At 39.9% G+C, this 15,931-nt stretch overlaps 1 protein-coding gene across 1 annotated transcript in view; it reads right to left on the bottom strand.

Moving 5' to 3' along the window:
• The window catches only part of ncanb (neurocan b), a gene marked incomplete at its 3' end in the record, with an annotated part of 120,943 nt that overhangs the window by 61,689 nt on the left and 43,323 nt on the right, over positions 1-15,931 (bottom strand). The window contains exon 9 of the mRNA XM_080506282.1: positions 76-192. Coding sequence (XP_080362408.1) covers positions 76-192 — 117 coding nt within the window. The remainder of the gene's footprint in view (positions 1-75; positions 193-15,931) is intronic.

Below are 15,931 nucleotides of genomic sequence, written 5' to 3'. Positions count from 1 at the left end.
GAGTGACACAGCAATGTCTGCAGCAGCTGACCCCTGCCGACCTCCTCACACAGACATGACCTGGCAGTGACTCACCGATCTCGCAGCTCTCTCCAGAGAAGCCCTGAGGACAGTAGCAACTGTAGCCATCACCTTCCTGCAGGCAGCTCCCACCATGGAGACAAGGGTTGGTCTGGCATGGATTATTTTCCACTGTAAAAGGACAGTGGGTGACAAAGAGGGAGAGGCAGTTAACTGAATTTATCATTCACCTCCTAGAAACATACCATCAAACCAGTGCTTTGAGAGTTGACGAAATATGACAGGTGATGAGCCAGCATTATGTCCCTGTTATTATCCCTCACAGAGATCATCCTCAAGCCGCTTCCCTGTCAGAGAGGGTGGAAGAGTGTGTAGATCTATCCTTGTCTCTATGACTTTCTACAAGGTGACGGATCGGCTGTTGTTGCATCTGTCTTGTCCCTATTTATCATGATTGATGGTAAACAGGGGTATGCCAGGCGAAGGACAACATGCCGAGTCGAGGGTCCTACTGATGAGCCAAGGTCCTCATCAATTAGCCAATCATGCACCTGCACCAAGGACCTTTTTTTTCTGCGTCACATTACTGCCTCATTGAGACGGTGATAAACACAGTATGCGCTGCAGGGCAATAACTCTGCGCCTCTTCGTGTGAGATGTTTTGGCGAATAAATGGGGGAGACTGAGGAGATTAAATCGTAATTATTGCTCTTATATTTTAAGATTGGACGAGGCTGGGAGGGAGAAGATTTGACAAGGACGGTTAGAGCGCAGAGTGACTGTCAGGCTTTTCTTATCCTGTGTGCAAAAAATGGACTGGCTAGATTAAGGTCTGGGGAACTGGCTAGATTAAGTGTCTTTTTATTATCCAATCATGATAGAATTGGAGGCCCTGACAGAATCTGTCAGGCCATCTAACACACTGCATCTTTTCCATAATAACACACAGACTCACTTAATGATGTATGAGCAGAGAGATGCTGGGCAGCACACAGAGTGCAGCTTTCCCTGAAGCATGGAAATACTGTCACACGTGTGTGTATATGTGAGTCAGAGCCTTTATGTTTATATGTATGCCTGGAAGCGTGTGTGTGTGTTTGTGTGTGTGTGTGTGTGTGTGTGTGTGTGTGTGTGTGTGTGTGTGTGTCTGTGTGTGTGTGTGTGTGTGTGTGTGTGTTTGTCTATTCTGGCTTTATTTATCTGACCCTGACTCATTGCATGCTAGTTTAAAATAACGTGGGTGTGTGTTCAATTTCCTGTGAAACTGCGCCATGGACTCCCACTGCTGCAGCGAGGACGCTGTTAATACGCTGGGCAGGGGTGATGATGGGGAAGTTGCCTTTGAAAATGCATAAAAGTGATTCACTGAATGAGAGAAATCATTAGAGATGGGCTCATTTCTTAATATAGCAGCCAGGAAGAAAAAAAAAAAACATTGAACGTGTTTTGAAAACACACATTTTAAGGTTAATGATGTGCTGATGCGGGTGATAAACTCTGCAGCTGCTGAGTTGTCTTTAACGCATCTGGAAAAAATATGGGTCAGTACATGCCTCCAAGTAACACCCACAGTTGATTTGGGGACTTTGCATGTCCTCTCTGTGCCTGCATGGGATTTCTCTGGTTACTCCAGCATATTATCATTATAAAAATTATTTTAGTAATTTTAAATTGCCCATCGGCCCTGTTGAAGGTAAACTTGAGTTTCACCAATTGCTTCCTGGAAGAGGTCCTCACAGTGTACCTTGCAACCCACAGTTAAATAAATCAGATATCGATCATGACTGGATTGAAGTCAAGGTGAAGTTAAAATCTTAAAATACAAAAGCATGTATATAATACTAGAGTGCATGTGACACACTTAATAATTTTACTTCAATAGTAAGAGCCCCATCAGTCAGTGTTTCACACTTTATTTATAAAAAATAAGATGTAAAACATACACACATTGTTTTACCAGAGAGCCAGTCACATCCAATCATCCACATTCACACTTCAGTTGCTTTGAAATCAATGACATTTCAAAGTGGTTCATTTGACTTGACAGACATAAGTGAACATAATGAAAGGAACCTTATCTTGTCTCTGTTTGATGTGATTGTGAGCGATTCCTTCACCGGCAATGTACATAAAACTATACCGATCGTGTCTGAGTACAACAATAATTACTTTTGTGGTTTAGACAGTTACATCAGAATGTAAAGAGTTCTATCTATTTATAACAATACAGGACAATATTCCACAAGGTGATTGTTATAATGATACTAAAATGGTCTTTAAGGACACAGGGAAAAATTATCCAATGTGATATGCCAACAATGCTCATGTTTGTTTGTTATTAATCAAAACTGTATCAACATTTCTATCCTCAATCTGTCTGTCCATCTATCTATCCATTCTTCTATCCATCCATAACTTGATCTCGCTCCAGTTTATCTAAAGGCTGAGGTGCATTGAGACAGTCTTGAAACCAAAATAAGCTGTGTTTATTATTTATTGTTTGCTGTTACGGTTTAGGTTTGTTTTCTTACCCCTCTGGGGTACAAAAGTAAGTTTTCCAGTCATCATGAAAAATGTAAACCATTATTTCCTAACATGAGCAGTCAACTTGTGAGAGCTCTTTGTTTTATTTTAGGAGGAGTTGCTAAACAGTTGGTGCTTAAAAGTCTGCCCGTTTTTGAAGGTCTGAAGGTTGTCATTATAATCAAGTGCAAACTGGTCATATCACTGAATAAATTAAATAGTGGCCCATCAATGATGAGGCTCTCCATTCTTTTTATACTGAAGTTGTTTCATTTTGAAGGCTTTTTGGCAAAAAGCTGAGTGGAGAGGGTTTTTAATTCTCTGTGTACAACTTTCAAGATGAGTTCAAACTATTGTGTAAAAATGAGAAATATTGATTGGGAAAATTGCCCAAAATTGACATGATACAAACTATGAAATCAACAAATTAACATGCAGAAGGAAAGTCCAGCTTTGATGCCAGGTTTGTTGTTGACAATTGGCAACACACCCACTATGCATGTTGCTTCTTCTCCAATGGGAGCAACTGAGTGTTGATTGTTTTGCCCAAAAGCTTTTACACACACAGATAGATGGGATGGGGATTAAACTGACAACCTTGGGATGAGAAGGTGCACACATATGTGACATATAAGGTGATGAAACATTAGCCATGGAATGTAAATGGATTTTGCTGAGCCACATGCTGAAGGCAACATTGTGTAATATGTGTGATAAATTAGATTCAACAATTATTTGGCTTCTTTCTCAGAATTTTAAGTGATGAAGTTGTGAAATGGGTCGAAAGGTTAACACAGTCAACCAAAACAGAGAAATGTGTTTGTTCTCCTCGGATGGCTGCTAGTTCTGGGCAGGGCATTTCATAATTCACAAGAAACTCAAGCACAAAACTCGTGGGAGGGGATGGAAAAAACAAGTCAATGCCTGTGGCATGTTCACTTTTCTGCATTGACCATGCCGACTTCCAATTTCTGATCAATCACACAATAGTTGTTGGGCACCACACAAGGAAAACAGACGATGTGTCAAGAACAAGCTGCAAGAACTCCCAAAACTGGGACTGAGAGAAAATGGCATTTTGTTCTTGCAGCTCTGAGAGAGAGAGAGAGAGAAAAAGTTTGTAGGGTATGTATACACTTAAGCGGTTAAGATAAGGATGAAAAATGTGTTTCTCTGAGGGTTTCTCATAGAAACTTTTCTCATGCTTTGCTTCTCAAGAAATATGTTTTTTCTCTCATTAAGCAAAAACATCAGAAAACATGTTTAACTACTTCATTCATTATATTTACATCTAATCTAATCTAAACCTATTCCTTCCAAAAATCAGCCTTGCCACATGCCAAACACTGGAGTAAAGATCAAACTGCTTGAGAAAAATTATCACTTAAAACATTTTCAGCGATACATTAAATAACATAAATTTTTTTCTTAACTCTTTCTGTATTTAAGTTTATTTTTGAATAGACCTATGGACCTACACACTTCTCCCAATGTAGTAATCTGCCTCAGTCACACAAAGATAAATGTGACATCGAAGTATCTCTGCATGCAGTCTTGGTATTAAATATCTCTCCAGCATGAATCATAAGCCAAGCAGGCATGTATCTTCTGCAGTGGAAAAGGCAGCGATGCACGCAGCATATCTGACAGCTGGGTAGCGGGTCATTGACTAGTCTCAGCGAGGATGGCTTCAGGAGCAGAAAGGTGATCTTCTCATGACCATTACCCCAGTCAATCACACCACAGAGGGCAACACAGTAGCTGTGGCTTATGTATTAATGCTGCTCATGGTGCATTTTTGCTATGGTGAGAATTGGCAGTGACGCATCTTCAAAGGTAATCCATAAGCTCTTCAGGATTTAAGTCAGCAGCTGATAGGGAAAACTAGAGCAATGCTTGGGCGTGCATCGTTATTCATGTCGACCAGCCCACACAGATAACGGGAAATAAAATGACATAAAATCCGAGTGGTCCAACTGCTCCAATTTTGTCTGCAAAAGAAAATATCCTGATAAAATTTCACTCGCTCCACCAAAACCACCTCATCAATAAGATAGAAGGGGCTTTTCCTCAGCTCGACCATCAATAATAAACAGAAATCTGAGCAGTAGCAGAAGAGGACATTGATCCAATCTGCAGACAATTAGTAACGACTTATTACACACAAATGAGACCATGTTCTTCGCCATCTGTCCGCAAACACTGGCCTCCGGACTCTGTGGTGTGATCATAGGTATGGATTGAGTGACTACAGCAAAATCTCCTTCCAATTAAATGTTCTGCATGAGAGGATAAACACACATGGAGAGTGCTCAGCATGTGACTGGTTCAGTGCTAGAGCGTTTACAGCGGGGAAATGATTTCTTTTGATTGCATTTTGCTCCTAATTTGGTATAATTGTGGATATCTGTGCATGCACATGAGGTAAAAATCAATACGGAACAGAAAAAATGATTTCTAAAAGCATGAGAAAGAGTGAAATATGGAAAAGAGAGAGCTCTGGTATCACAAAAAAGAGGTGAGGGGAGGATACAAATTCAAGTTTTGCATATAGAAGCTCAAGGATAAGAGAGAAAGATGGACCGAATGAGAGCAAGTAAAAGAGAAATATCAGCTGAGGAGGGACAGAAAGTCATGGAGGGAGCTATCATACATTTCTTTCTCTCTTAATGCTGGCTGCTTGCTCATGATTAATTACACACTGGTCTCAAAATAGGTCGCTTCCTCCATCCCAAATGTGCATCTTTCTCTTTCTGTCTTTCACATAGTAGACAGGAAGAGAAGGCTACATAGAAGAAAAAAACACTAAGGAGCAAGAAGGAAAAAAAAAAAAAGTCCTCACAGATTTGTATGGTGCACCTGAGAAGTTATAACCGAAAAGAGACAGTTTAAGCCCTGCAGGATTTCAGCTTTCAGGGTTAAGGTCTGGAATGAGGTACAGATTCATATGTCATTCAAGGTATGATGTATAATCTTCTTCCCAGACTCTTAGTACATATTGCAACATATCCTCCATCCTGTGCAGAGTTTCATAAGAAGTTGTACATTCTGCTGTGTGACATTTTACTGCTCCATGGGGTCATCTTATGTTTTTTTTTTAAGCTTCTCAGGAGTGAGATTATCTCAGTGTTGTGGCATATTTGGGAAGCTACTCCTCGGTGTCAGCTCCCACATGCACCCAGGATTTAGACTGGACCATTAAAGGAGGGGTTGTGTTCGGGGGAAATGTCTCGCTTCCCATGACGTCTGAAGCCGAGCGGTTAGCAAATTCACCCCAATGAAAACCTGCAGAAAAGGTTGTGCTGACAGAAACATTGAACTCTGCATGAATAAACCGGTGACACCCCCCCACGCACAGCAGAATTGCTCACATACGCACTTACATTTACTGTATATACACCTGCTTATCACCCGCCGTGTGGCAGTGCTTAGACTCACTGAACCTTGTAATAGCTTTGCTGAGACAGAGATCATGCCTCAGCCTGTTCAAGTGTTCCCCCTCTATGAGCGTGATAAGCCATCACCTGAGCCCAGCAAGAGCTGCCCCGTTAAAATTTAATGCCAGAGTACATCACTAAAAAGTACTGAACCACATAGAACAGTTAGAGTTGTATGAATGGCAGCACTAAACTGCCAAGTATGAGCTTAAATACAGATGTTGTTTTTGTCGTGATGGTGACGGCTCGATGCGTTGGTGGGTGAGAAAAAGTCCTCGTGTCACTTACGTGATGATGAGTGAACATGCGTTTTTGTATATTATGTCTTAGTCACAGTGGCTCTGTCAATATGAGCACATCAACCATAAAGTGCACACACTTTGATAAACAGCATTATTCATCATTCATTGTAATAAATGACAGCGCAGTGATGAATTCAAATTGATTGCATTTGTTGCTGTAGCACAGAACTTGCCAAACTACATGCTGATTATCAAGAACCACAGAAACATGACAAACATTAAACAAGCAAATAATTGAATAGGAAGATAATGGAAATGTGCTCAAACTTCAAGTATTATACTCTAATCCTAACCAAAGTTGCAAAAAAAAAAAAAAAATCTTTTTGGTTTTTCTTTTGCTTCTCTTTCATAAGACTGTAATCAAACTACAGCAAAGTATATTTCAAAAGTGTGCAGATGCCATCGTTCAATACTCCTTCAAGTTATGTCATCAATTCATCAATTCAATATATGCATATTCTAGATCAAACAATGACTTATTAAAAATAATAGTAAAAACATTGGGTGGCCATTAATAGAAAAATATATATAATCACAGTAACCATCCATTCCAATAGCTGGTTGTGGGTTCTATTGTTATATGTAGTGAAGCAGCAGAAGGTTTTTTGTTCTTTTGTTCGTCATGAATTGTTGATCTATTTGTATTACTTATATACGTAACATGATCAAGATATGAATGTTGTACTTTTTTGGAGTTATTCTTTTAGAAGATTCAAGATACAGTCATGCTTTGCACACCAGCTGATGCGTCACGATGTGATGTGCATGGTGTTAAAATTCCCAGAAGACTGTCAGTTCTTCTCAGGGGTATTCTCTGTATTTGGGGGCGCACAGTGGTGGACAAGCTTTCATGCATAAACACAGAGAAGAGAGAAGCCCAGGGAGCTCAAGTCTGCAACTCTCACTGTTTTTCATGAGTTCGAACAGAGCTGTTATCAGAGCAACCAAGAGATCGCCAGCATCGCTTTGGCTGACCTCAGGGAATGGTCCTGACAGAGGGCGTCCTCATCAAATGCCTGAATGTCCTGAATTGGCTCCTCCAGATGAAGAACAGTTCCTGATCTCATGATCCCTCTTGTCATCGTTTGTGTGTCAGACTTCGCGGCACTGCAATTCCTACACCTCGTCATTATGGAGCTTTAGGATCTATGTGCAACATAGAAGCCGTTCTTTTCTATCACAAGCTCAAAATATAAACTATACTAAAAATTTGCAATTCTTCTATACCAGATGCCAAGAAGGAGAAAAAGGATGATAATGAATTTACAGAGTTGGCACAAATGTATTCAAATCATTTGCTGCAAGTTTGTTGCCACTACAAATCTTGCACTTGCAAAATACTTAGGTTTTTTTTACATGATTGATTAGTCACACTCTTGGTATATCTGCTTAAATGTTCTCTCATCAATGCTTCACCTTCAATGATGTCTCAAAATGCTTTGAACACAGACAGTGTACCAGTCAGTTGTTGGTAAAGTTTGGGATATTCAAAACAGACTGTGGGTGAAACTTTTGTAGTGTCTTTGATTTCTTTATCTTTTTTTAAGAGTCCTGGGTTGTTTTTTTGTTTGTTTGTTTGTTTGTTTGTCAGTAGGTTTCTAGTATAGAAGGGAAGATGATTGAAGTGAGAAACTCAACAAGGCTCCATTGCTACAGCTAAAACCTAAATTGTGCGGATTTTTAACTCATCTCTTTAACCTCTTAACTTTAATCACAGTCATTAATGCAGTATTACCAATAAACATACTAATGGCCAAAACTATCAAACTAATGGCAAGTAGTTTGGAAACTGAAATTGATCTCATTGATCAACAAAGAAAATTACACCTAACTGAACTTTATCTTCAACTGGGCTGAGCCAAGCTGGTAATTAGCTGCACTGGATAATCTTCATGACCTGCATGACTTCAAATTTCCTCCTCTCCCTTGACAAAATGGACAGAGAGCAGCAGCCTCACAGGGTCAGGATATTATCCACGTATCAGTGTCCCTCAGACAGGCAAGTCACTCACTGCAGATGAGCTACAATTACTGCCCCGACAAGCTGAATACACACCAGGGAAATATGAAACCTATTTCTGCTGAAATATAGATAACTCTTCTCTCCAGCACAGAGATGCAGACCCCAGTGCAGTCTCAGATTACTTCAAAGTGATTGATTTACAGAGGTGAGTTACGTGAGGCCGGAAAAGGGAGGGTAAGAAGGTGAGAAAGGAGAGAGGAAGAGATGGAACAGGACAGAGGTTAAGTTTACTTGTTGGTAGAGAAGCTCTTGTCTGCTGATGATGTCAGTGCCCAGTGGTCAGACAATTTAATGTGTGCAGGAGTTTGAAGGGTGGAGAATTACATAAAATTTTCAGCCCCGCAGTCGACAAGGTCATGCACAAAACGGGCAGGGTTAGCACACCTCACCTCCCTGAATCAAGCTTCCTGCTCTCCTTTTAGTCAGTTTAAAGGTGCGCCATATAAATCTGAGGGGTGACCACATGGCAGGAGAAAATGAGCAGCTACAATTTTTTTTTTCAGCCGTCATCTTTGAGCTTTAACAGAGTCCTCCACTAAAACAAATAGATCTTCAATGAAAAAAAAGAGCTGAGTCTAATAAAATGTTGCTCAAGCCTGAGTCTGACTGAACAATGTCACTTTCTGGAGTGAAAGCCTGATTAATTGAAAGACGTGAAGGTGATAGCCAGGGGGAAATGGGTCATTCTGCAAATTGAGTTTTACATAACTATTTTTGGCCATGCTCCTTCAGTAACAATATCTTTAGTATTTAATACCATGATTGATTGTTTTTCGAACATGGGTCTATAGACCCAAATTATAAAAGCTATGAATTTGGTTTTCAGCTTTTGGACTCAAGGGCTCAATATCTAATCATGAAAAAAGGACCCTTTGTGTATTTCATTAATGGTGCTGCAAAGACCCCATTGTTAAAAACAGTATGACTATTATGCTCCTCATGTGGTCAGAGCACGTGACAAGAAACCACACCCAAACAGAAGGTCTCTGACAAATGATTCTGATGTTTCGATGAACTCAAACCCAGCTTGACCTCTTCAAAAGCTGCAGATGACACTCCTTGCACCTTCTCAGGACGTGTTGCTATGTTACACAGAAGGATACGCAAGGAGCAGGTGTGCTGATGTGATTATTGTACTGTTCCTGAGCTGAGTGGCCTCTGAAGAACTAGGATTGATGAGCACTGCAGGGGTGGGACTGGCTATTTCTGTCTGTCTGACCACATGCAGCGCTCAGTTTCTAGCAACAGAGACACACCTGCATTTGTCTTGTTGACAGAATGCATGTTCAGGGGTGAAAGGGGTGACAAACAACACTGGGTGTAGACGGTGGTCCTAATGTCAAACACTGAACTTTTCACCACTTCACATGTAATCCCTGTCAGTAATCCATTAATTATTACTGTGAATGCTGAAACTCGCAACACTGAAGTACTCAGATGACCAAAACCACATTGCAGGTAAATCAACCTGCTGTGACAAAATAGCAAACTTAGATAAGATATACAGGAGAAAAGATTCATACATGTAGGTCCAAACTAATTTGTCCAAGAAGGAACAATGAGAAAAAGCACTGAATAACTTGAAAACAAAAGTGTTCAATTCAATTTCAATGCCTATAGCTCCCAAGTATAAATTATAACTTAAATTTCAACCTCACCTCCTCTTAACAGCATTGGATGTTTTCTCTTTATCCCGGACAAGCAAACAAACAGAGAAGCATGTCTACACACAAGCTATGAAAAAGCATGACACAATCGATTGGCTACAGCCCCAGCAGCCTGAGACAGCAGAACGCAGCCGATGTGCACCTTGTGGACCGAACGTCACACTCCATCAGCCAGCAGAGGACCAGGGTGGAGCAACATGCCAGCAATTCAATATAACCCAATTTTTCAGGCTTGCATCGCGTGACTGACGACCAAATTGAGGGTCCATTGTTACAAGAGTGCCACTTGTAGAGTCTCCGTTCGTCCTAAATAAATTGCATTATCTTGGGCTGTCAGAGTGGTAGGAAAATAATTCATCCTGGCTTATCATCGCAAACACATTCAATCCACTTTGGGTTTTTTTTCACACACCTCTCTTCACTATGCGTTTGCTCTTTTTTTTCTTCTTTTTTTTGTGTATGTGTGTGTGTGGGGGGGGGGACTTTATGAAATAAGAATGTTGAGTCAACCACACCCCAACCAACCTTTTTTAATTATCCTTCAATATTACATATGCACCCTGGGAAAAGGCTGACACACTAACTGTCAGGGATGCACACACTATGAATTATTCATGCTGTGACTTCAAGAACTCATATTGTTACACATCAAATTATGCTACAACTCAGTGAATATGCCTGTATACACGACAGTAGGCTTCTTAAATTATGTGTGCATTGCGTATAGATGGATGTGCAGTTTCAATTTTTGAGGGATTTTAGTATAAGTATATTCGAAGTATATTATATTTGAAGTATATTCAGTTAAGCTGATTTCACAGGGTAGATAAAGTGTGACACAGAGGCTGAGTTGGTATGTTGTGTTGTTGTGTGGATTGGTATGTTGTCTAACCTTGAAATCCCAGCATCCCTCCAGTGCTTTTATTTCCTCGGACTGGACATAAGTGGCAAATACTTCAATATGAGCCAGATGCTGGAATTTGTACCTGGTGAATGTTGGTTGATTTATCCAGAAAGAAAATGCTGTAGATAATTTGGAAACCTGCAAGTATTTCAGCACTAATGTAATCCTGTTAGGACGTTGTTCAAGGAATCTGTTGGAGGCAATTATCCCAATTTGGGAGTCACAGCCTCGACTGTTCCATCACAGGAATTGCTGTTGGCTTATGTTTCCATATTTTTTTCTAACACAATTTTTTCTCTTTTTCTTCTTTTTCTTTTTTCTATGTTCTGTGCATTGTCCTTACTCGTGATTTGACTCAATGTGAAAAAGCGATTTACTTTGTTGGGGGGGGGGGGGATAACAAGAAGTTACAAATACTATTTGTTTAGGATAGAACAGAAGAGACAAAGCATTATCATTTACAAAAAACAAACAAAAAAAAACAACCAAAAAAATAAATAAATATATATATATATATATATATATATATATATATATATATATATATAAGCATTGCTCCACACTGAATGTAATGTAATAGTACAACATCAGATGAGATGAGAACATCACAATATATAAAGAGTAAATATTAATATGTCCAAGGCAAACAGTTAAGAAATACAGTTTATACATAGGGAACGAGGAAGGGCGTGACTCGGCACACTTGCACTCTCTGAGTTCACTTGTACAGAATCCATCTCCACCTCCACCACCTCACTGGTAAGTACATTTCAAAAGAAACCGTGGGTCAAGGAGAGCAACAAAAATAGGCTGAGATTAGAATCAGAATCAGAATTGTGTAAGACTGGTTTTTAATTTACAAAGACTGCTTTTACTCATACATTTCTCCTACATGCAGCAGGAGCTGAATCAAGTTCAATCCAGTCGAGAAACCAAGTCGATGTCGATCATGAAAAGACATTATTAACTTATTATTGACTTCTTGAAAACTACTGAAAATCACTGCATTGCTGTGTGTTGCTGTTGCTTATTTGTGGAAGCAGGCTGAATGTAGGAGACACTGATAAGCTGAAAAGGGTCAGTGTTTGGGGCTGTATCAGCTGGTGGCGGCGTCAGAGAGGAGGATGCAGTCCAAGTCACGTGTCTTTTTGGCCAACGTACCCCACAATGTACCAGGACAGCACAGGAGTACATTCAGTTCAAGACTCATTCCACCAAGATGCACTGCATAGAGTCACAGGACGTCAGTCTTGCCTGGGGCCATCAAACTTCTACAGAAAGAAGCTGAGATGTCCAAAGATTGGTCCTTGGACTTATTTCACCCCTGTCAACAGCGTCATATGCCCAAAATGATGTATGTTTTCAAGTGTGTCTACCATTGCTTGTCAACACAGCAAATGTCTTTCTATTCATATAGCTAAATCCTTAAAGGCATTTGCAGGAAGCAGGTCTGACATGTGTTACATAAGGCACATGTGCTTAAATGTGATAAGTATTAAGTGAGTTTGCTAAAATGCCAGCATTCACACAGACCCACTCTGGTTACGTTGATAATACATTGGACAAAAATACCAATCATCACATTAGTTGGTTGCGATGAAAATGTAAAATTAAAATTAAATCGGATAATCACAAACCACAAATAAAGCAGTACTTAGAAATGACAGACAATCACAAAACTTTCAGTGTATCTGTCAATACTCCAAATCGAATGCATAAAAAGTACATTGCCCTGAGGCAACACATTTGAATTGCTGTGTATTCATGTGTCCACAATCTGAAGCCCACACTAAGCAAACCTATATGCTTTGTTCCTGCTATTCCATATTAGCACTCTTGTCCTGATGAAAATAGTGAGGTACGCCTCAACGTAATTGCCACATCAACTCAAAAGGGATGCGACAGAGGACATTACTAGCTGAGGAGATGATGATTAATCCTCCAGCACTTTAATTTACATTCAACTTCTACCAAACTGCTTGCATGATTATCAAAACGACAATCAGTGTGATCACGATTTCACTGACCTTGAAAAGATGACCTAGTACTCTGTTGCATCAGAGCCCAAAACCACCGTACAGTTGATTGTATTCCACTGAGGCTAGACAAGAGGAAAACCTGGTATATGCAAAGACAACGCACAAGGAGAACATGCAAAGAAAGAAAGAAAGAAAGAAAGAAAGAAAGAAAGACCCCTTATTTATCCCCTTGGGGAAATTATTTCCCAGCATTCATCCATCCTATTCATAATCATAATTCTTTTCAGAATGACCTTCAAATATAAGAATGCAGAAAGGGGATTTAAATGTTTGTAGTAGACTTTGCTTTTCAACTCGGATCAAAGTAATTATTACAGAAAACCCTTCAAACAACTTTAACTTCTACAACATGAATCTGTTGCCATTTTTACAAACACCCAAAACAATGATAATAACAATTAGCTACTTAAGTACTTCCTTTAGCTTCTATTAAGATGCAAAATTGACTTCAAAGCCCCGCTGCTTGCCCATAAATCATTAAATGGGCAGGACCAAAGTACCTCTTAGTTACGTTTCAGGAGTAAATGCCTGCTAAGTCCTCTCAGATCACTCAAGAGAAATCTGTTCGTAAATACTTACTGTTAAACAAAACAAACGGCAGCAGAAGGTTTTAGCCGATACGGTTTTCAGCTTGGAACAGACCTCCTGACAACATCAAAACTGCTTTGACTGCAGGTTCAAATCGGCAGGTAAACTCAAACTATATTTTTCATGTCGTTTGTAAGCAAATAAAACACATCTTTTAGTTTCTTTGTTCTTCCAAATGCTCAAATACTCTTTGATGGTATTTCTTAATTTCCTCTGTTCTTTTTTATTTGTTCGCTCTCATTGAATTTATATCTTTTATACTTTTTTATATTCTTGGCAGGAACTTAATATTTCTGTAGTCAGTGGATGATGGACTGGTGACAAGGTTATGTGGGGTTGTGTCTGATTTGTTGAAAATGTGTTAAAATTGTACTACCACTACACTCAGCTTATTTGGATTAAGTTACCAGCTCGCAACGTCCTACTTCTGCGTTGGATTTATATGAAAATAGAAAATAACTAGTCAATTCCCTTATAATCTGCATGTAACCATATAAACCAACATATATATGATGCTTCTAATGTCATTATTATCAATCGTTTAGACTTAAACAGTTTTGGGATTGCTCTTGTTTTCAAAAAGCTGGAAACAACAAAGCAACAAAACCAATGCACTTTTATTTTTGCTTTAACCTGACAGCTAAAATGTTTAACTAAGAAACATTAAAAGTCATCATATAAACTGGCTTGTGAAGAACCCAATGAAAATGAGATGCGTAGGGCACCAGAATTACCCAAAATAGACTGTAGTTTTTTTATGTAAACAAACTTGCTTCACCCTAAGATTCATTGCTGATATTAGAGGAATGATTGCATTTATTAATTTTTTGTCCTGAGCAAAACTTGCACTTTGACATTGCAGCTCTGTTTTTGTAACATAAGTAAGACAAGAACACATGCACGCATGCACGCACACCTTCACTTGTTTTCCATTGCTGTTACTGTGAAGTGAGCAGTCGTTCTGGCAGCAGAACAGCAAGCTGTTTGCCTGGATACATGTTTAAATCTCACAAAAGGATTACTTTACACGACCTCATGCGCTCCTGTCAACAGAAACTCTAAAAAGAGCTTGTTTCCAAAAATTGCTCAAATCCACAAATACAATCTGCAAACACACCATTGCTTCTTAAAGTTCACCCATTTGTACAATTTGCATCTTTGTATTCACCAAGTGCACACATTTAGAAACCTTCATGCCTTGAAGACATGTCATTTTGCCCCAACTATGAAACCTATCCTGCTGTGGACAGAGCTCTGGGAGGGTCTGACATGCCCTACACGAGGAGACCCCCCCCAAACCCTTCCACCCGCTGTGGGCTGGCTACTGCATGATGCGTTATGACTGACGCTGGGAGCCCAGCACCCTCTGCTACCGCTGTACTCAGTGTTGGGGAGAGTGAGAGGGAGTGAAGTAAGTCTGGCAATCTGGCAGCTTGAAAATCCCAGCTGGATGCACTCATCCTCTCTGCTGCCACTTCTCTGTAACTAAAAAATACCTCAATTTAAAATCATACATTTCACCACTAACCTTGATGACACTCGGCTCCATTTTTGACAGCATGTGCCTGCATGTGTGACTGGCTGAATTGCTGAAGGATGTGCATGTGTCCAACTGCAAATGGAGAATGAAAATGTGGAAGCAACGTCTCAAGGATGAAGTCATTCAAATTCAGATGTGCTGCAGGAATAATGGGCACCCTATTTTCTATGTGTCCGGCGACCAGTTTCACATCATAAAAAAAATGGATCAAAAAGCTTTTCATTCCGAGGTAATAAAAATAGTGAGAAAGTGCAGTCAAAAAAGGTCCCTGCCACTAGTTTGTTTCTTTCCACTGACCTCCAAAGGGGACAAGCCTGTTAGATACAGATAGAAAACTGAAATATCCCTTCAGCAAACGGTAACTGATTCCTGTCGTTTAATCTAATGGTTCCTGAATGCTCCTTTTGTAACAGTTACCACACATACCGGCCAGGTTAGCCTTTTCCGCTCTACACAAACACACAATGACTCCACACAGGGGATTATATTCTTCCTGACAGCACCCTGTCAGGCTGTCTGCCTCCATCCGTCCCTCCCTACACATCCCAATTGGTGGCCTACAGAAGTGATGTTGTTCTTTGTTTTATGAAACTCTATGCACCCTCAGGGGCAGTAAGGCTGTACCTGACAATAAACACTTGCTGATGGTGATTCAGTGGGGAGGAAATAAAAAAAGGCAAAACAACCTTTCTGTGTGAATCACTGTCTGTGTTTTTAATGGGAGGACACATGGCTCAGCAGAGGTCTTCTCTTATCTGGTGTGGAGACAGCTAAATGAAAATGACTACAATAAAACAGGAGATGAAGATGCCTGAATGCTCCAACAAGCAGTTGATGGTTTCAGCTGCTGTGCGGCTCAATGTTTGACTTTTACTAGATTCATCCCT

Source organism: Blennius ocellaris, assembly GCF_963422515.1.
Source record: "Blennius ocellaris genome assembly, chromosome: 12".
Lineage (NCBI taxonomy): Eukaryota > Metazoa > Chordata > Actinopteri > Blenniiformes > Blenniidae > Blennius > Blennius ocellaris.
Note: the sequence above shows the minus strand (reverse complement) of the source record. Positions and strands in the feature narration are given on the sequence as shown.